This window comes from Elaeis guineensis, chromosome 13 (genome assembly GCF_000442705.2).
Source record: "Elaeis guineensis isolate ETL-2024a chromosome 13, EG11, whole genome shotgun sequence".
Lineage (NCBI taxonomy): Eukaryota > Viridiplantae > Streptophyta > Magnoliopsida > Arecales > Arecaceae > Elaeis > Elaeis guineensis.
This window is the reverse complement of record NC_026005.2, coordinates 12,452,174-12,473,003: the sequence shown is the minus strand read 5'-3', so window position 1 is coordinate 12,473,003 and position 20,830 is coordinate 12,452,174. Positions and strand designations below refer to the sequence as shown.

The 20,830-nt window shown below is 36.7% G+C and overlaps 1 protein-coding gene across 1 annotated transcript; it reads left to right on the top strand.

Annotated features, from left to right (window-relative positions):
- Positions 1-17,715, top strand: LOC105056692 (uncharacterized). Its single transcript, XM_010938990.4, has 11 exons — positions 1-287; positions 645-789; positions 883-1,065; positions 1,218-1,317; positions 1,398-1,428; positions 2,801-2,834; positions 6,195-6,347; positions 8,495-10,751; positions 11,427-12,840; positions 16,965-17,048; positions 17,258-17,715. Exons 2-11 carry the CDS (start codon positions 731-733, stop codon positions 17,320-17,322), a joined length of 4,380 nt encoding a protein of 1,459 aa, XP_010937292.1. The 5' UTR covers positions 1-287; positions 645-730; the 3' UTR covers positions 17,323-17,715.
- Positions 17,716-20,830: the final 3,115 nt, after the last annotated feature.

The following is a 20,830-nucleotide window of genomic DNA, read 5'->3' as shown; positions in this document are numbered from 1 at the left end:
CCCTAACTCTCCCCTCAGCTAAAAGTTTTTTCTGTCCGAAAAGCTCCCACTCTCCCACCCCACTTCTCCTCCAAACACATCCCAACCCCCCTTCTCTCTCTTACTTTCATCGAGAGAGAGAGAGGAGTAAAGCAAACACCAAAGCCAACGCCCTCGACCAGACGCGACCGTCGGTTAGGGCTTTTGCTCGCATTTTAGAGAGAGAAAGAGAGAGTGGAGAGTGCCCCTGGGAGAGATCGGAGATCGAGCTCGAGGATCGGAAACGCCGGCCGGGGAGGCAGCGAAAGGTGAGTTCTTGATGCGATCGGAGGGGATCCCGGGGTTGTCCCCCTAGGTTGGGGCTTCGATCGAGGGAATCCGATGGATTGTGTTGGGCGATCGGGGGTTTCTTGGCTCAGGAGGGCTCGATTCTCTCAGCATTGTGTAAATTCTTAATGAATCGGGCTCCCGGTGCCAGTTTGTTTGTAATTTTATGGGTCTGTTGGGAATTACTTTTCTTTTTGGGGATATTGTAGGGGAATTGGATCCGGAAATGGTTTCGATCTGGTAGATCTGGGATTTGGTTCGAGTTTTTTTTTTTTTTTTTCCGTAGAAGTGTGATGGTTTGATTTGTTCCAAAAGTTTCCATTGCTGGATTTTTGCAGGTTTGCAGGGTTTGGGGATTTGAATCGCGGAGGGGAAGTTTATGGTTTGTAGCTGTTAAAGGAGCTAGTTTGTTGGCATTGAGCAAATGGACTCGGATACGTCTCTGGACTATGCTCTGTTCCAGCTCTCGCCGAGGCGTTCACGGTGAGAATGCTCGAACTAGGTGGCTTTGGCATACTATACTTCCATTTTCTGGCAATCTCTGGAAAAAAAAAAAAAAAACATCGTTTCTCGCAGATGCGAGTTGTTTGTTTCGGGAGATGGGAAGACTGAGAAGCTGGCATCTGGATTCTTGAAACCATTTATTACTCATTTGAAGGTTGCTGGAGAGCAGGCTTCACGGGCAGTTCCGTCGATAAAGCTTGAGGTCGAGAGACGGAAAAATAGCAGCACATGGTTCAATAAAGGAACTCTCGAAAGGTTGGAGACTTAGAAAATTTCTGATGAAGTCTGTTAGTTAGATCATGTTTTAGAGACATATTCAGTGATTTGGATGAGGCCGATGTCTATGAACACCTGTTGTTCTGAATCCATTGTATGCAGTATTTGTTACGTATAAATTTTTGGTGTAGGTTTGTTCGATTTGTAAGTACACCTGAGGTGCTGGAATTGGTCCATACATTTGATACTGAGTTGTCACAGTTGGAAGGTGCTAGGAAAATATATTTACAGGTAATGCATTTCTCTGCATTCTTTTTTATTTGGATTACTTCCCTTAGCGTTACCTGAAAGTGAAAGCCCTTCCAATTCAGGGAGCAGGAGATCCACCTTCTGGTGCACTGGGTACGTTTAAGTTTTCTTTACATTTACTCCCAGTTTCACTTTTATTTTTTCAATAATAAACGTCATTTTTCACATGATATTTTTTGTCTGTTATTTCTCATATTCCAACTGATGGAACCTTGAGAAAAGTTTTAGTGTTGTGCATTATAGCCAGATATTTTTCCTTTCCAGCAATATCTTCACACTATCCTTCTGGTTTATTATTTGTAGTTTATACCGTGGTCTTGTTCCTTATCTAAATTTTCATGGCTCAACATCATGCAATCATCCACATGACTTTAAGTTTCATAATAATGTTCATGACCACACTGCATAGCAAGCTAGACATGCCCTTATTCTTACCTTTGAGTTTGGTTGTGCTGGTTGTTATTGTGTGAATTTAATTTGATCTATGTTGAACATCAAGATGAACTGGCATCACTTGAGGTTGGAACATATCATCAGAAAGGATATTTTGCTGTAAATGTTCTGGACTTTTGGCCCTTTGAACTAAAGTAAGATGCTGGAATGTATTTTAAAAGTCAGAAATATTTTTATTAGGGTGTTACAAAGTAAATAATGCTATACTTTGTGATGAACCGATAAGTAACCAAGTTTCAGTATTCAACATGAGATTCAATAACCTGCCATATGATAGGTTCCACCATTCCGAGGCAGATAGAAAAGAGTTCCACAATGTCTTATGGCTACTCTAGGCTAGTTGTGGAACTATCAGTGAGGGTCATAGGACTTTGTTGGACTTGGTTGGGTATCAATTCTTCAAATTGGAGGGTAGGAAGAGTGATAACTCAAATGGTGGCAGAAACTTTGGAACTGCTTCTTTGTGTAAATGCATAGTGCATGTGTATATATATGTTGTATCATCAACTATAACCCTGACAACTATGCCAATAAGAATGCACAAGTTGCATCGAAGTAAAATGGCCTTTTTTGATGTATAAACCTACAAACTTTTAATACACAAGGCAACACATGACAACACATGGATGTGATTGGGGATATGACAATAAGGTTCCCTGGACAAATACTTTTGACGAACCCATAAACACACTGACAACTTTTTATATAATTAATTTTAACTAATAGCCCACATCTGTCCCTTCAACTTAATGTGTATCCTTTTCCATAAATTAGATGTCCGTATATCGCAACTTGTTTTTATGTGATAATCTTCCATGTTTGGAATGGTTGATTTAAATCAGGTTTGACCCTCTATGATATTTTCCACTAGAATTTGCTAGAAACCAATCTTCGGTGGTTTTCTTCTACAAGGAAATTATTTGGTCTGGCTTGCTTTTTACTGCATGCATTTTTGTTTTGTAAAAGTTGAATTATTATGGTAACACAAAACTCCATTTAATGTTTTGTTCAGGTGAACATGGAACAGCAGCAGCAGACATAACAAAGTAGGCTTGTCTTCTTACTACAAAATTGCTCAAGTTGTGAATGCACTTGTTGATATAGTCCTATTAATTTATCATTTGATATAAGATTTCACATACACCTATATTTTGCCTATTTAACAAATTTATGGTTCTGAGAGGGAGATGTGCAACACAACAGGCATAGGTGCTTTTGATATTGATTGCATATGTCGATATTAATCCTTGTTAGTTTTTACTAATTTGTTATTTTCAGTAGCTTTCAAACATGCATGGTTATGGCTATGTCCACTATAAACATGATGTCTTGGTCTTCTTACTTGCATGACTATGTGCTAGAAGGGTCCCTTATGAAACTTATTTGTGCAGTTATTCTGAGCAATTACTTGTAGGTCGTGCATGAATTCCAGCAACACCATTATTCTTGCCCCCTCTCAATCCTTGATGTCTTTTTTGACATTTAGAAGGCCAGCAGTGAGTAAATTCTCCTATGTCAGGGGCAAGCACCTCAATGACTGCTTCATTTTAATTCACATCAACTGAATGGACCCTTACTACTGTCCACAATTGTCTTTGTGGTATTCATTAGCTGCTTAATTAATCTTGTACAAGCTTTATTTTCACATGCCCCGTTTGATTCTTTCTTTGCCTTCCGTCGGGCCTTTTTTGAGTATATCCTTTTCTTAGTTTTCTATTCTAGTAGTTGATCTGTATATCAAGGGCAGAAGAGTAAAATGTCAAACTATTTGAGCATAAGGTGATCAAATCTGAAAGAGGAACAACGTACAGTTTGCAGTTATGGAGATGAATGGAGATTCAAGATATCACTGGATATAATATGTGGGCAAATGGCCTAATGTCTTAAAGAAGTAGTTGTTATGGTGCTTGGAGTGGGGAAGGGTAAAAGATGCATGCACATGAACCTTGCTGGTGGAAAGCAAATGCTCACTAGACGACCATCAGAAAAGAAGAAATGTGTTGAAAAACGATCTAAAACAAGGAATAATGTCCTTCGAACCGGATGAAGATGTAGAGAAGGATATCCATAGCAGGGTTGAAGCATGATGAAGGTGAGATGTGTCTTTGGAAATGCTTAGCACTTGTCAATATGTATTGAGAGTCGAAGATAAGTTCTGAATTACTTAAAAGATGAATTTTGTTGTAATAGCTAGAATGATTGTTAATGAGGAGGGTGAAGAGATGAGTCCAACAGAGGGAAATCGTTGTGGTCGATGTGCAGTACAATTATGAGGGACAGAATTAAGACAAAACATGGAAGGGGAGGGTTAAATGATTTATATAAAAGATAAGCGAGGAACATGTGTGTGAGATGATATGCATGTCTAACATCGTGTTAAACAATCCTATAAATGAGCAGGCTTGAGAATATGTTAGTGGTAAGCCTAGAGAGGGAAAACCTATAGAAATGAAGTGAAAAATGTTCTGCAAACTCCATTATTGGAGAGGATTTGACTGCCAGTGAAATGCTGCTGTCCAGTAGCATTATGCATAACATTAGAAATATTCCTTTTTTCCATGTGGACAATATGAGACTAGTTTGTTTTGAAGATCACGATCACCATGAATAAAAAGATACAAGAAAAGCATCTGTGTAAAAAATTGCATGCTTCTATATGTGTATATGCCTGTAGTGCCCTGATTCCAACTTTTTATGATGCCACTCTGGCAATACCTGCACATGCTATTTTCTAGAGCTTGTTTAGTTGGCCACTATTTTCTGAGAGGCCCTTCCTTTTCTATCCTATTTTCAGAGCTCTCTCCTCTATGATGACCAACTGTTAACCTCATTTTGCTATCCCTATTGCTCTATCTGAACTCACATTCCTCCCTTTTGTCTGCTGCATTCTCTCTGCCAACTTTTGTTGTCTATGGAACCAACCCCTCAGTCTGCTTATCTTTTGATGTTGCCAACCCTATTTTCTCCCATCTTTCACTACCCTTTCCTTGTCTTCCTTCATCCCATCTGTGATGCATCTAGGAGGAAGAACAAATGCACCAATATAATTCTATTTATTTGCCTTTGCTTTCCCTCTCCCCCCTCTCATACCCTATGGTCAAACTCCATTCTTGTCAACTCCATGATCATTTTTTATTTCTTCCATTTGTGGCATACAAAGCTTAAGGACAGACGATGAAGCATGACCACATAGCTGACTTGGAAAATTATAGAAAAAAATGATACGTGCAAGAAAGTTCCTAGAGTTCCGGAATTTGAAGTATGTCGTACCCATTATTGATGAATGTGACCTATTGAGAATCATAGATTCAACAAAAATGATCTAGGTTTTCAGGAAATTTAGGCCAATGCTATAACTAAAAGGTTTTAGAAGAAGTGAGAAGAGATATGAAAAACCTTGAAAGGCTTTTTTTTTTTTTAAACGAGAAAATAATTTTATCAAGAAATTAAATCTGGTGTTTACTCAGATAGAAACAATAAAATTACTATATTCATTGCTTTTATATTTATTCCTTTTTTCCCTCAATAAGAAACTGGTTCGACCTACAATTTCTTTTGCTTTTTAATTGCTGATAAACAAAGTGAAGATATTTACTGCCTGAGGAAACTTGAAGCACTTTCCTGATGTAACAAATCCTTTTGATCTCCATTCCTAGGTAATGTCCTCAGAAGTGCTTTTTGCTCAATGAGGAACTGGTTACAAGAAAAGGAAATGGTAGCTTTATTTGGTGTTGCTCGATCCTCATGCAATTTACATTGTTCTGTTGGACATGTTAATGAAAATTGTAAAAGCAAGGAAGGATCCGTTTAATTCGGCTTCAGCATTTTTTCCATTTTTGTTAGGGAACAAATTTCAAATCTGTCATCACATTCCTTATTCTTTAAAATTTGTATGCATGGCTGTCTATTGTTGGTGTATGTTAACTTAATTTCATCAGGGCAAAGAGCATTCAAGCTAACAAAATAGACTGCACTTAAAAGTAGAATAGGATGTGCATGATTTCTGAGTTGGTAAATTTAGACTTTTGACCTGGCTGGAGGAAGGGTGTTTTCCTGGCATTATTTCATATTAGGTGACTGCATGGTGATGACTGGTTTCAAAGACTGTTTGCCTTATGTTATCTTAAGTGCTTTGCTTCCACCAATGTTGATAAGTTTAAGCTTTCTACATTTGCCAATTTAGGATCTGGGGAATACTGGGAGTTAGCATAAGCTGTAACAATTTTCTCTTAAAATGTTACCACTAAAAGTGAAAAATGAAAACCCTGAATGAGTTAGCATAAAGCCATGAACCTGACAACTAAATGAAATGGAGGGAAAAGAAAAACCATTGCTTTGAAAATTTTCTTACAGTTCCTGAACTAGTTTCTTAAAATGTTTCCCTCGTTTTATTGTTTCCTACCCAGGAAGGAACTTCTCAGGGCCATTGATGTGCGGCTCGTTGCTGTAAAGCAAGATCTGAGTACAGCTTGTGCTCGGGCATCGGCTGCTGGATTCACCCTTGACAAGGTCTCTGAACTACTTATCTTTGCTGACCATTTTGGTGCACATCGCCTGAAGTAAGTCCAAAACTTCATCTCTATAATATCGAGTTTTAGTTGCCTACCTGAACAACGTAAATGTTCAGAGTTTGGAACATGTGATAGTTTACTGAGAGGCAGGATTAACTTCGGTAAGCAGAGATTCAGCCTATGGTGTTTGTGAAAATGCCCTACCATCACCTGCTGATTCCGTTACTTTAATAGTCTCTTTAATCTGGTGTTTATACTTGAGTGGTTTTTTATCACAATCTTCCTAGGACCTAGATGCATCATGTGCAACCATTGAGCATGATTAATGTGCTTATATGCAAAACCTGCCAGTATGGTTGGCTTTTCATGTTCATTTGAGACGCTGCATGGTAACAGTTGTTGGGTTTTGCCAATGGGATAATAATTCACATGCTGGTTGGTTGTTTTTTCTTCTATGTCATATAGTCATGTAACTTATAGGACCACTAAAATGCATGGTCATGATGCGGCCGTATTGAGTTTCTGTAAGACTAGAAATGTAAGTAATGATATGATGAATTTAATGATACCCAACATAGATGATGGAATCTCTTTCTGTATGTATATATATATAGGGGATGGGCAGTATCTCACTAATTTGGGTTCAAGTAATATAAATTCAATGTTGCCATTCACTAAATCGAAGGTCAGTTTTCTACTTGAAATGAACACCGACCAGTAAGGTTACATAACAAGAAATTGTGTAGAGACCCCTCACCATTATTGATCTGTTTCTGTACTGAATGGAGCGGGATCTGGCAATAATGCCTCGTGCCAAGTGCCAACACTACCATGTTGTACCGAATCACGTACTGACACTATAATAGAATTTTACCGGTATCAGGTCCGATGCTGGGTTGGTGAATCCTGATTGGTGGTCTTTTCTTCCTCACCTTTCACTGTTTTGTCATTTTTTTACCAACTCTAAGATTTGTCCAGTATGGTCTCTATGTGATGCACAATGCAAGGACTCTGACATGGTTTTCAGCTGAAGGAAGCAAGATCCGGCTGTTTTTTCTCTATTTGTTCCATCAGATTTTGGCAGCCATCCATTGAATGACCACCATATGCTAGATTTGGGCTTCTGTATTGTAACATTTGAAAGCCTACTTGAAAACTCTGTCCATATGGTTTCATTACCTGTCCTCCCTCACCAGTCTGGCATTATTAGCTGGGTTATCCTAAATTTTCTGTGAATACTAGCTGCTTAATAGTGTGAACGTTTCAAAATCCAGTACTGCAAACCCACATATTAAATAATTGAATAAATAAATAAATGATCCATTATTTGGAGGTGGTAATAGTGTTATTGGTAACAACCAAGAAAACTTTCTCATCTCATCTTCTAATACCTCTGGGCATCTCAACGATAAGTCTCCTTGTCTATAACACATTTTCATCAATCAGATCACCATATGATCTTATGGTTGGTGTGTTCTGAAATCGATTGAATGTTAAATGGGTCCCTTGACTAGTGAAAATTCTTAATGTTTCAAGACAAAGTTTTCAAGGAGGATCCATTAGAGCTTTTTGTTGAATCGCAATCTAATGTTTTGGTTGAAATGGATTGGTTACTCACAAGGACTATGGCATCTTGATATATGGTTGGGAATAAGTAAAATTGGTATCTGTTATTGATGCATGTCAATCTTAGCAAACATGGATAAGATGCATATAATAGTGATTCATCAAAATTTTATAGCAAATTGGTCTATTGCTTCATGATTGCACCCAAATTTGCTGGAAGGATGTTTCATGTTAAAAAGCTGGGACATGTTTCCTATAGTGTTCACATTGGTGGTTCTAACATAATTTTTATGAAATGACTTATGGTGTTGGCACTGTTATCTCAAAAGGGAAATATCATAGTATAATATAGTCATACGCCCTTGCCTTTTCAGTTACCTTATCATGTTCTCTAAAATATGTATCTTGTGGAGCTTTGCCAGGGTTGAATAGTCCTCTTTTGTAGGTGAGAGGGTTTCCCTCTGTAAATACAGAAATCAATCTCCCTTACTCATCTATCCCTCTGTTCTTTTGTCTTCTTATTATCAATCTGAAGTTATGTCTACAATGATAATGACATGAAGTGATAATTAAGATGATGATGATTATGATGTTGCTGATAATGCAATATGCATCTTATTGGCATCCAGAGAAGCATGCACCAGGTTTATTTCACTATGCCAGAGGCGGCCTGATTTTGTTTGCCATCAGCACCTGCCTCCATCATTGCCATCACAATGGAGGGGCTTTGACGATGGGAATATCCGTGCCTCCTCTGGCTCAGACATGTCAATAGATGAGCCAGAGGTGGAGCCAGGTGGTGGTAAATTACCCTCTAATGATGGTGGGGGGCTTGAGCTCCCCAAGCCCAGCAACAGCCGACAACCAAAACTAAGCATGGCAGGAGTACCTGCTGCAAGTCAGCAGGTGAAGCCCATTCCCAGGCATTTTGTGGAAATACAAGCAGAGAAGGCAACAGAGGAGCCTCCTGCTGCATCGGTGGCTGAGCCAGCTCAGCAGGCTCCTGGAGAGGGTTCGAGGCGTCTAAGCGTGCAGGATCGGATCAACCTCTTTGAAAGCAAGCGGAAAGAACAGACTGGAAGTTCTAACAGCATCCCTGGTGGGGGTGTTAGTAAGGTGGCTGCAGGCAAGGGGGAGCACCGAAGGCTTCCTTCTGATGTCAGTGTCGAGAAATCAGTGTTAAGGAGATGGAGTGGTGCCAGTGACATGAGCATAGATCTTAATAACAGCACCAATAGCAGCTACAATGAGATGAAAGGGAGTGGGAGTGCTGCAGGGACCCCTACATCTGTCAACTTCCAGGACCAATCCATTAGTAAAACTGAAGAGAAGGAGGCTAGTGGATTGAAGGATACTGCCACATCATGCTCCTGGTCGGATCTTAAAGAATGCCCAACAGTGACTTCCTCTTCTTCCTCTTCTTCCTTGCCTTTGTCTCAGGTCGAGATCAAGGCTTTTCGTAAGGATAGAGATCATATTGAGAATGAAGGTACTGCAACATCCAGTACCCAGTCAGGATCAACTGTGGAGAAGGAGCAGGGGATTTACTGGAAGAATGTTTCTATGGGCAGGATGGAGAATCATGGACTGAATGATCAAGCTGCTTCTCAGACCCGAGTGAGAGCTTCTTCACAATCAGATGACTGTACAGGTTTGAAAGAGCATGCAGCCATTCATACCCAATGTAGAGCCATTTCAGAGGAGGATGTGAAAGACCAAGCAGCTGTGCGGATCCCATCACGAGCTGTATCAGCTGTAGGTGAGCAGGTTGGACGGAAAGATCAAGAAGGTTCACGGTCCCAACCTAGAGAGATGCCTTCAGGTGTAGGTGTTGGAGCAAAGGAACAATCAACCTTGATTACCCAATTCCGGACATTTGTGAGCAAAGCAGAGGACATCAAAGTGAAATCAAAAGGGCCATCAGATTCACGATTTCCATTCAAAACTTCGTCTGGCAAGACAGAAGGCATCTTCCCGGAAAGTGACTTGCTGATTCCCCAATCTCAATGGAGAACTCCTGGAAAACTGGAGGAAGTAGGAGTAAAAGATGCAGCTGCTTCTCAGGTTCCGTTTGGTTCTCTTCCAGCCAAACCAAAAGAACATTCTGGTCACCTGGGAACAATTTCGTCTCGGCAATTGTATGCGCCCGATCAGATTAGGAAGTTGCCGGGACAGAAAGATGAAAGAGCACCTGAAGAAGGAAATGCTGTTGCAGTTTTTCCAGGGAAGAGGCCTAAGGAAAGCATGGAAACATTAGATTCACCCTCCACATCTTTAACAGAGCAGGTTCAGGTGGTGAGGCCATCGAAAGGAAATCAAGAGCTGAATGATGAACTGCAAATGAAGGCAAATGAGTTGGAAAAACTTTTTGCTGCACACAAGCTCAGGGTTCAAAGTGATCAGATGGCTTCTCGAAGAAGCAAACCTGCTGATGTGCAGGTTGATCATGCACCCAAGGCCGTGGAGAAAAGAGCGGCAGCTCCTCCTCCTAACCAAATCCCTGAGAGCAATCAAGTGAGGGAGAATTCTAGTAATGGTGTAGGTTTTGATGCTAATTTACTGTTGAAGATGGTAGATAATCAGGACTATGGTAATAAAATAAAGCAGAAACTTGGTTCCCTCAGTCCATCAGATGACTGTAGAGGAAAATTCTATGAGAAATATATGCAAAAAAGGGATATAAAGCTAAGGGAAGAGTGGGGATCTAAAAGGGCTCAAAAGGAAGCAAAGATGAAGGCTATGCATGACAGCTTAGAACGTAGTCAGGCTGAAATGAGGGCCAAATTTGCAGGACCTGCTGGTGGACAAGATTTGACATACAGTTCACGCCGTGCTGAAAAGTTCAGGTCTTTTAAAGCCTCTTCATCTTTAAAAAACAAAGACCAGGTATTTACGTTCTAATGATAATGCTCTCAGTGCTGGTCCTTGTGCATTATTTTAAAGTTCTGGGATTTTGTGCACTTTCGTAGATACAGATTCTTATTTTACTTATGGAATTGTTGCACCTAAATGGTCATGTTATGATATTGGAAATTGGTAAATAAAGTTTTTCTCCCTACTAATTACTTTGTTACATGCTTAATTGACATGGATGTTTCCTTGAGTTTATATTGCAAGATAAATTAGTATGTTACTCATGAATGCAATGGATCTTTGGTTTTTAAAAGTATGTTCTAACATATTAGGTATTAGCTTTCAACTGTGAGATATTCGATCTGAAGAAAATAATTAATTATGGAGACAGTTATGCCATATATGTTAATAACCTATATCCTGTCTTGAAGCAGAAGTTTAGTGCAGCAATCAAACAAGAAAACAGACTGAGCGGCATGTTGACTTAGCTTGTTTCTGATGATTGATTTTAGATGTAGTTGCTCTATTGAGATTTTCATCATTATAAGCTGCTGAGAGATCATTTTTCTCTTTTTAACTTTTTTCTTGCTCTTGAAATTATGTTGTGGTCTATCATTTACCCTTTTAATATCGTAATTTGTATAATGATTGTTTCTCTTGATTTTTGAATCACACTTTGTAAGCAACCTATGGTCATTTTGGCGGCAGACATTAGAGTCCATTCAGGGAGAGGAAGAAGAGCTGCAAGAATTTTATGAACAGGTTGATTATAGCCAAGATAAATCATATGGTGATAATCTATTTAGTGATGGATCTTCTAAAAGCAACAACTCCAGAAAGCTTCCATCTAGTAAAAGTTTGTCTTCCACCACTCCTCGGACATCTGCACTGTCACTCCCCAAGTCTTCTACCAAAGCTACCAAAGCTGGTTCTGTAAAACTCAGGACCCAACCTGAAAATCCTCTTGCACAATCTGTTCCCGACTTCTCTGACTTCAGAAAGGAAAACACACAGCCATCAGCAGGAATTAGCAGAGTAAATACACGTGTTCGGTCAAAAAACTTTTCTCGAAGCAAGAGCAACTGTGAAGAGGTGAACCTCGTCAAGGAAGACAAGCCACGTAGGTCACAGTCCATGAGGAAATCTTCAGTTGGTCCTTGTGAATTGAAGGACCTTTCACCTCTTAATTCTGATGGAGCCAATTTGTCACCTGCAAGATTTTCCAAGGACAGTACAGAGCCAGTCTTTCTTAATAAAGTCCAGAAGAATGGTGAATCAAAATCATTCCTCAGGAAGGGCCATCATGGGTTGGGACCTGGTGCTGGAGCTGGTGTGGCTAAACTTGAAGCCTCCATGGTTTCTGAGGTGCTAAAGGATGGAGCAGATTTTGAAGAAATGGTGGATCAGCATGAGCATTCACCTGACATGGTTCAAGATGAAGAAGAGCTTGAAAGAAAATCTGCTGAAGGAAATCCTAAGGCCACAGATTTTCCTGCAGACTCAGAGAGTGAAAAGCCAAGACTGAGTCAAGAATCTGGAAATTTTGATGACCCTGGATCAGAAGATGGCGATGTTCCAAGATCATTTTCCCAAGCAGATGATGATATGGCTGCGGTTTCTACAAAGTTTAATACTTTTGCAGGAAATTTGCAGGCATCACCAGGGGAAAGCCCTGGATCATGGAACTCACACATTCAACATTCATTTTCTTATGCAAATGAGACATCAGATATTGATGCTTCTGTAGATTCAGCTACAGGCAGTCCAGCATCTTGGAACTTTCACCCACTAAACCAAATGATGGAAGCTGAAGCTGTTCGAATGAGAAGAAAATGGGGAAGTGCTCAGATACCTATGCTTGTTGCTAATGCATCTCAGCAACCACGGAAGGATGTGACGAAAGGGTTCAAGCGGCTATTGAAATTTGGGAGAAAAAGCAGGGGCGTAGAGAGTTTAATAACTGATTGGGTATCTGCCTCAACGGCTTCCGAAGGTGATGATGACACAGAAGATGGCCGCGATTTGGCAACACGTCCATTAGATGATCTGAGGAAGTCGAGGATGGGCTACCCTCTTTCTTCTTATGATGGCTCCAATGAGGGCGAGGTCTTCCCTGAACAAGGTATCATGCATGTTTCCTGACTAGTTTCTTTACTCTTATAAGCCATTATGCTTTTCTTGAACCGTCTTTTCTGGACTTCTTCCCACTTTGGTTGTTCCGCAAACCAGCAATTCAGAAAGCCTCTTGAAATATTTTCTTCCTCGTAAATATTCTCTTTCAATATAGTTTGGATGGGCTTGGGTGTTAAAAAGCCAGCATTTTTCATGCATGCAGATTTTAAAACAAGAACGCAGCGGAAATAGTATAGATTAAAATACTTTTAATTAGAGAGGCATGCATAAAATCTCATCTATAAAAACACCTAACAGGATCTTCATATGAGAGATGTGATTTAGATCTAAAATTATAAAAGGAAGAAGATCTGATCTTCATCTTGCGTGGGTAGATCTTCATCGCAATCCGATGATCTGTGGATGTCTTGAAGATTCTTTTGAAGCCGCACACACTTCCGATTTCTACAGGTATCTACATGAGACTAATTTGATCAGGAGTTTCCGATCTCATCGAGGTGTTAGCTCCCTTGCAGAGATTGCTTCTTGGATGTTGAATCTTTTTCTCTTTTTTATCTCTTCTCAAGAGAACAATAGAGAACCGGATCTCTTCTCAAGAGAACAATAGAGAATTGGAGGAAGGGAGAGGAGATGGGCGTGGATGCTTGGAGTCCAACTCCTTGGATGCCACATAAGGAAGAAGAAAGAAGCTAGGGACGTCCAACTCTTGGACATAGAATATGAGGAAGAGAAGGGAGGTGTCCAACCTTTGGACCTTCCATACACAAAAGAAAAGAGGCATAAGATCAAGTCATGCACGCCCTCTTTTCCTTTTCCTTTTGTTTTGTGTGTTAATCTTCATGCTAATCTCCCTTGCACCGTGAGACAAGGAGGCACACGCCCTCCCTTCTTTTCTTTCTTTGTGTGCGTGAACTCTTTCAAGTATTCTCCTCTTTTTAGATCTTAGGAGGTGCACCACTTATCTCTCGTTTCATCCTAATTCAAATCCAATTCAAATTAGGGTTTTAGGATAAAAGGCTTGAGAGAGAAGGACTCTCTCTAAGAGGCGCCACTTATTTTCCGTTTGCGCCATCTAATCCCACCACCAGGAAAAACTCACGTATTTCTTTTTGAGCGTGAAAGTCTATGGGGCGTGATCTTCCTTTGGACCAAGTCAAACACTTTGCCCAAGTCCAATTGGGTTTGGATTTCCATATGAGATCAAATCTCAAATCAAAAGGAGTCTTAGTTCCATGAGACTTTAACTAAATCAAACCTTGTGAGTTAGTTCAACCCAATCTGACTCAAACTCAGATCAAATCCAATCAAATTAAATCTTAATTTAATTTGACTAGGATTCAATCCCAATTATTTGATCAAATCAAATAATCTAGCAACAATTGCAAATAAATCCTCCTTTAACTTACTATCTCTTAGCAAGTTCTCTCTTGTAATTTTTATAAATCAGTCCAATCATCGATTATATTGATAATCGGATTTTTCTGCGATTCGAAATCATAATTCAACTATTCGATCAGTCAGGATCTCTTATGTATGTGATCCCATAGGTTTTATTCTATCTGATAGTGAGATATATTGTAATCTCTATCACGAATATCATTGAAACTCCTTTCAATGGATTGGAACAATTCCAACTCATTAAATGAGAATTATTGATCATCAAAATAATTTTTGTTGGTCTCACAATCCACCAGTGATGCCTAGCAGCATGTATTGACAATCCAGTAGAATAGAAGATATTAAATCTCTAGGTGTAGTTATCGTGTGACAGTTCTTCTATCATGAGTCCCGACAAGATGGAGGTTATGGAAAATTTGTCAAACTCTATCATTTGTTATATGTAAGATTTATTCGATTCGAGTTTATATTGTATAAAATCTTATGAAATTTTTTTTCATTATTCACACTGTCATGGTCATGGTCATAGTCTTTAGAATTCAGTCTCATAAATCACATAGGACTGCTTCTTATCTATCAAGGTCGATAGATCCCATCTAGATGTATAATTTACTCCTACAATGAATCTACTGCAGCCAATCTACACTGCAAGGACCTGAATTGTTAGGGATTAAGTGTATATACAGTCAAACTACAGTAATCCCATTATGAATAGCTAAGGCACCGTAGGTTAAAAAATCAATTACACCACTACAGTATTGAGAAAGTCACTGACAAGTGAGTAGACATCCAAGTAACTTCTCATGTTGGTCTTGCTCGGTACCTTTATTCTCTAATAACCATCTGCACTCGTTTTAGTATCCCCATACTGTAGACTCAAGACTCGTCTATCCAAAAGAAAGCGATCTGTGCACCAATCTTATCGGATCAATCACCATCTTCGTGATGATCCATCGATCGAAGGCATTTTAGGAATTAATCACCAATGACACATGTCTCAAATTCTCAACTCTTGAGAATATGTGTCATCATCTTATTAATTCTTTGAACAATTCATGAACACATACACTACATGAATGAAAATAAATTATCCAATTTTATTATTAAATAATAAGATCCAGTACAAAATTGTGTTCTAGAAAGAATAAATGTGTCAGCCAGTTAGCTTCTAGGGCATATATCTAACATTGGACCCTCTCCTCTGAGAGAGAGAGAGAGAGAGAGATCTAAGGTATACCGGGAGAAAGCAGCAGTTCTGTGCATTATGGTTGCTCTTGTAGTGACTAAAGTTTTGAAGTCCATTGATTGAGGGGTACGCATCCTTTGAGGCAACTAAGGGAAAAAATTATTAGTTAAAATGCCATTAACTTTTTAGGGGTTTAGAATTATAAGATGCCATTAGACAACAGGAGTAGAGCATACAGGGAGTTCTGTTACTTATAGTATTTTAGTCTGGACTTTGGCTTGTTTTGGATTGATTGGTATTGTTGTGTCTTTATGTGGTTCATCTCAAAATTTTGGAGTCCTTGATGCTGTCAGTTCTGTTAAGTCCTACTTTGTGCTTGTAACCAACCATGTCTCATGTGCTAGGGTTATCTTATTCCCTTATTTGCAGGTCTTTCTTCGCTCATCTTATCTAAGTCTGGCTATAAGTCAGTATAAATTTCAATTGAATTAGTCATTTGACCTCTTTAGCTTGAGAGGAAGGTCATGGGACTAGGAGACTTGCTAGCCTCACTCTAAATATTACTTCTGATGCCATGCTTACCATTTTCTACATCATTCTGGATTTTTACTACAATGGAATGTTATGCCTTTATGCCATGTTGCCCTTGATCTTTAAATCTACTAATAATGTTTTCCTTTTTTGGGAACCAGTAGCATTTACAGTGTTTCTCCAAGCAGGGAAAAATTAGAAATCAGGGAACTAATTTTTCGTAGTAAGCTACATATTTTGTATCTTCCCATTAGAACAAGATGCAATGACTTTGATGGTTAGGTATTAAAGCAAATTATACTTTTTTGGAGCTCAGTGTAACTTGGACAATTTACTGCCTTAAGCATGTAGTATATAGATAGGTTATGGTGTGCAAACCTTTGAATGCATCATGCTAAAACCATACAAAGATGTATAAGTTTGACCAATAGATTTGATGCATGATCATAACTAAGCTTAACACCTAAGGTTTGAAACTTGATTTTGGTTTTGGTTCTGGTTCAGTTTTGGTCAGACTTGTTGAGTTCCAGTTTCATCAGACTTGTCAAATAGTTGGTCGAAGCTGGTCAATTGCGGAGAAACCAACTGAAATAGGAAAATACAAAACTAGATGTCATCTTTACGTTGGTCTTGGCCAAAGCCACTCTGTTTTGGCTAAAACTTAAAATCTTGGTCTTTTGATGTTTCATACGTAAACTGCATAGCAGCTTCTCTTGTTTGAGTTGCAGCAATCTGGGTAATTATTAGTAAAGATGAAGCTCTGGACCATTGATTTCATGTCATCAACAAATTTTATATGGTGTAGCTGTTTATCTTTGTAAGATTGTTTCATTGCTTTGTATTCTAATTTTTCACCCCATGTACAATTTATATTTTTTTTCCCATTTACATATGCATGTAATATTTTCATTTCTAAAATATTAGTCAGGACCTTGATAGAGTTTTCTCTTTATTTATTTCTAAGCATGCTATAGCTGAACATACATCATTCTATGCAGCACAATCCGTACGCAGCTCCATTCCAAATGCTCCTGCAAACTTCAAGTTGAGGGAGGACCATCTTACTGGAAGTTCTTTGAAAGGTAATAACTAATAAGCATCTTGTTTAGAATTTCTAATGTTGTTTCCATGTGAAACTAAATAACTATTGGTGATTAAATTATGTTTGGTGGTTCAATTTCAAATTGCTTCCTCAACTACTAAGAACGTTCTTGTCATTTGTTGAGTTTTGTCTACATTGTTGGCTGCACCTTGACCTTGACAATTACAGCCCATTGTTTGAATTTTGCAGCACCTCGCTCTTTCTTCTCTCTTTCAACCTTTCGGAGCAAGGGAAGTGAATCCAAGCTTAGGTGACTCTGGAGTTAATATGGCTGAAGTAATATACTGCTGTGATTTTTTCGATACATGTTATACATCAGCATTAGTTTGTGATATATCGGGTAATTCATGTGATTGTGAGTTGTGGGCTCCCCATTTCTTTGTGATCTCAGTTTTGCATTGCGTTGGACATCTAGAATTTATTAGGCTAACATGCCAATTGGCACGAAAGTACTGTAATTTTGGGTAGCCCAGCGTTTTCCTCTCCTTTTGTAGTCTGTATTATTATATATCAAAATTATGGGAACAAGAGCCAGCAATGATATCTACTACGTGATTGTTTTGTACAAATTAAAGAGGCTTGTTTTTTTTTCTCTCCGTTTCTTCACAATGTGTATATTCTCTTAGTAACATCCAATCTTCAACTTATGACCATTTGTTCTTGCCTGTTGTGTATATTGGAATCCTGTTGTACTGTTTGCCCCATGATAAAGCGCTTGAAGGGTTTATGGCTTCCAGTCTCATACATGCATACGTACAGATATATGTGTGTGCGTGTGTGTGTGTATATATAATGTTTTATTACTGCTGTAAAGATTTCTGGTAAAAAGTTTGATGTGAAGAAAAGTTTTTGGCAGTGGCCAGTATATTTATAGTTTGAATTAAGTGTTCATTTTTTTATAGGTAAAAAATTTATCTAAAAATTTATTTTTTTTAGATAAATATTTTTAGGATAATATTTAGAGAGAAAATAATTAATTTATATTTTTTTAAAACGTGTAAAAATGGTTTCGAAATTTGTTATCCATATTTTTTTGTATTACTATTTTTTAAGATAAGTTGTTGAAATTTTTTATATTTTTTATAATATCTTTTATGTTTTTCATGTTTGAAGAAAATGGATTATTGAGTTATTCGGCATTTAATGATGGAGGTATTAGAAATGAGAATGAAGCATTTTAAGAATAAAATTAAATACCTATTTTACTGACTGATGGAAAAATGATTTAGCCATTTTCTAAGTAGGTAAGATTTTTTTTTATAAAAATGATTTAGCCATCCTCTAAGTAGATAAGATTTTTTTTTTATTTTATGGATAAATGCTATCCATAGAAAGTAATTTATCCATCTTGAAAAGTATGAAAATATGGATAAATTGGTCAATAGGAAAGTTGATCAATTTTCTCATGATATTTATCTACTAAAGAACGGATCTTTAGGATCCGTTTTTCTTTTGTGGATAAATATTCTGAAAAAATTGATCAACTTTCTCATTGACTAATTTATTCATGTTCTCATGCTTTTCTAAATAAATTAATTATTTTTTACTGGATAGTATTTATCCATGAAATGAAAAAAAAAAAAGTCTTATTCACCTAGGAGGTGGATAAGTCATTTTGAGAAAATAATTTTTTTATTTTATTTCTAATATATTCTTAATTTTATAATAATAATATTATCTTATATACAATATAATATAATATTATTATTGAACAATAATATTTTTACTTAATGTAATATATTATTATAATTATATAATATTTTAATATAATATATTATTTTATTATTATAATTATTATAATATAATTTCAATATCTTATATTATTTTAATATATATTAATATTATAGACTATATTATAATATATATTTTATTATATTATATTATATATAACAATCTATATTTATGAACATATATATTATAACATATAAAATATAATATATTATAATATAAAATATTATATTATATTATTATATATAATAAATAGTATTATAAAAAATATGGATAGACGTTATCAATTTATCTAAAAAATTAATAATGCAAAAAAATATGGGTAACAGAGTTCCACATCATTTTTCTATACATAAAAAGATATAAATAAATTATTTTTTTTATTTAAATATTAATTGAAAAAATATTTATCTAAAAAAAATACGTTTTTTAGTTAATTTTTTATTCGCATAATAAGGGGCCTAAAACCAAGCCCCGACAAGAAATGAAGTAAGCGAAATAATTGATGTCATACAAGGGGATCCTGAAGGTTCTGATTCGAGAGTGATAGTATTATTGTTCCTAGGTTTGCTATGGTGAAAACCTTCACATGATGGTGGGGCGTTTATATAAATTATTGGTGGGACTGGTTTGTGTCTACAATGTGTTCTTGGCAACTCAACAATGCTACAATGCTCGGTGTTCCCAAGCAATTTTTCGTTGCTAGCTGATGACATTTGCAGTCTTGTATTTGGGGTCATGGTTTTATCATTTGGCGTAAAGCTGAGACGCTTTTACTATGTGATGATTCAAAAATCCTAAATTATGGCAGGTTGCTCGAGCATGATCATGCATAGAAGTTGAAGCATTCACTCGAACTGGTAGTGATAGAAAGTTCCAATATGAAGTCAAAGGGGAACATATATATCATCATGATTTCTTTTTTTTTCATTTTTTGCTTGAATTGAAGTTGTTGCCTGTTTTTATCATATTAAGCTGAAGACATGTGTCGAACTACCATGTCTTATTTGATTAGTCAATGCCACCAATTGCTTGGTTGGGTTAGGTTAGATGCGAATTGTTTTTATTAAAGGAAAAAAAAACTATATCCAACCCCTTGTTATGCCGTCCTCTCCCTACTCCTTTGCCATTTGGGAGAAGCCGCTCACCCACAAGCAAGCAAGCCATCACATGCATGAGGACAAAGAATCCACCGTACACCTTTTAGCAAAGGATTATAAGAATGCAATTAGTATTTTTGATTTTATAGGAATAAGAAGTATGTTAAGAAAAAAAAAGTTTACTCATGCTAAGCATTCTTATGGAAAAAAGATTTTTTTACGTGTATACCCTTTCGAATATTCAAATTTGTATGAATACCCTTTCAAAATTAATATTTATATATATATACCCTCATAAAATACTTGTTTTACATGTATGTCTTTTTTTTCTTTTTTTTTTTGCATATGTACCCACATCATTTAACATCGTTAAAAAATTAAAAGTTTAAAATTTAAATGATTAAAATATCTTTATTAGTAAATATGCAAAAAAAAAATTTATTAAGATATATATATAAATAACAATTTCATGAGGGTATTCATACAAATTTGAATATTTAGAAGGATATACATATAAAAAAATTCTAGTTTAATTTTTATCTATTTCATCTAGATGGATTCAAGCTCTCTTACTCTACAATGTAGTAACATATTACATAATATAACAACACAATAATGATATTATATAATAGGTTATATATCAGAATACTATATTATATTTTATTTTTATGTAAGATGGGATGGTTATGTCCATCTTATAACAATATGATATACCTGATATACTTCACAAAGATATTTTAATAAAAATTTTTAAAATAAAATATAATAAAATTATAAATTTTTATTATTACATAATACCCAAATTTACAACTATGTCCATTCTATGTAAATGTATAAGCTATTCATCTAATATCAGATTTAGATATTTTTTTTAAAAATATATTATTATATATTAGAGAAAACATGAATGATTACAATCTGTTTATTTTTTAGA

Coding starts and splice junctions, on each gene's coding strand:
- LOC105056692 (XM_010938990.4), top strand. CDS start 731: ATGGACTCGGATACGTCTCTGGACTATGCTCTGTTCCAGCTCTCGCCG. Junction 2,835..6,194: donor GCAGCAGCAGACATAACAAA/GTAGGCTTGTCT, acceptor TTTCCTACCCAG/GAAGGAACTTCTCAGGGCCA. Junction 17,049..17,257: donor TACTGGAAGTTCTTTGAAAG/GTAATAACTAAT, acceptor TGAATTTTGCAG/CACCTCGCTCTTTCTTCTCT.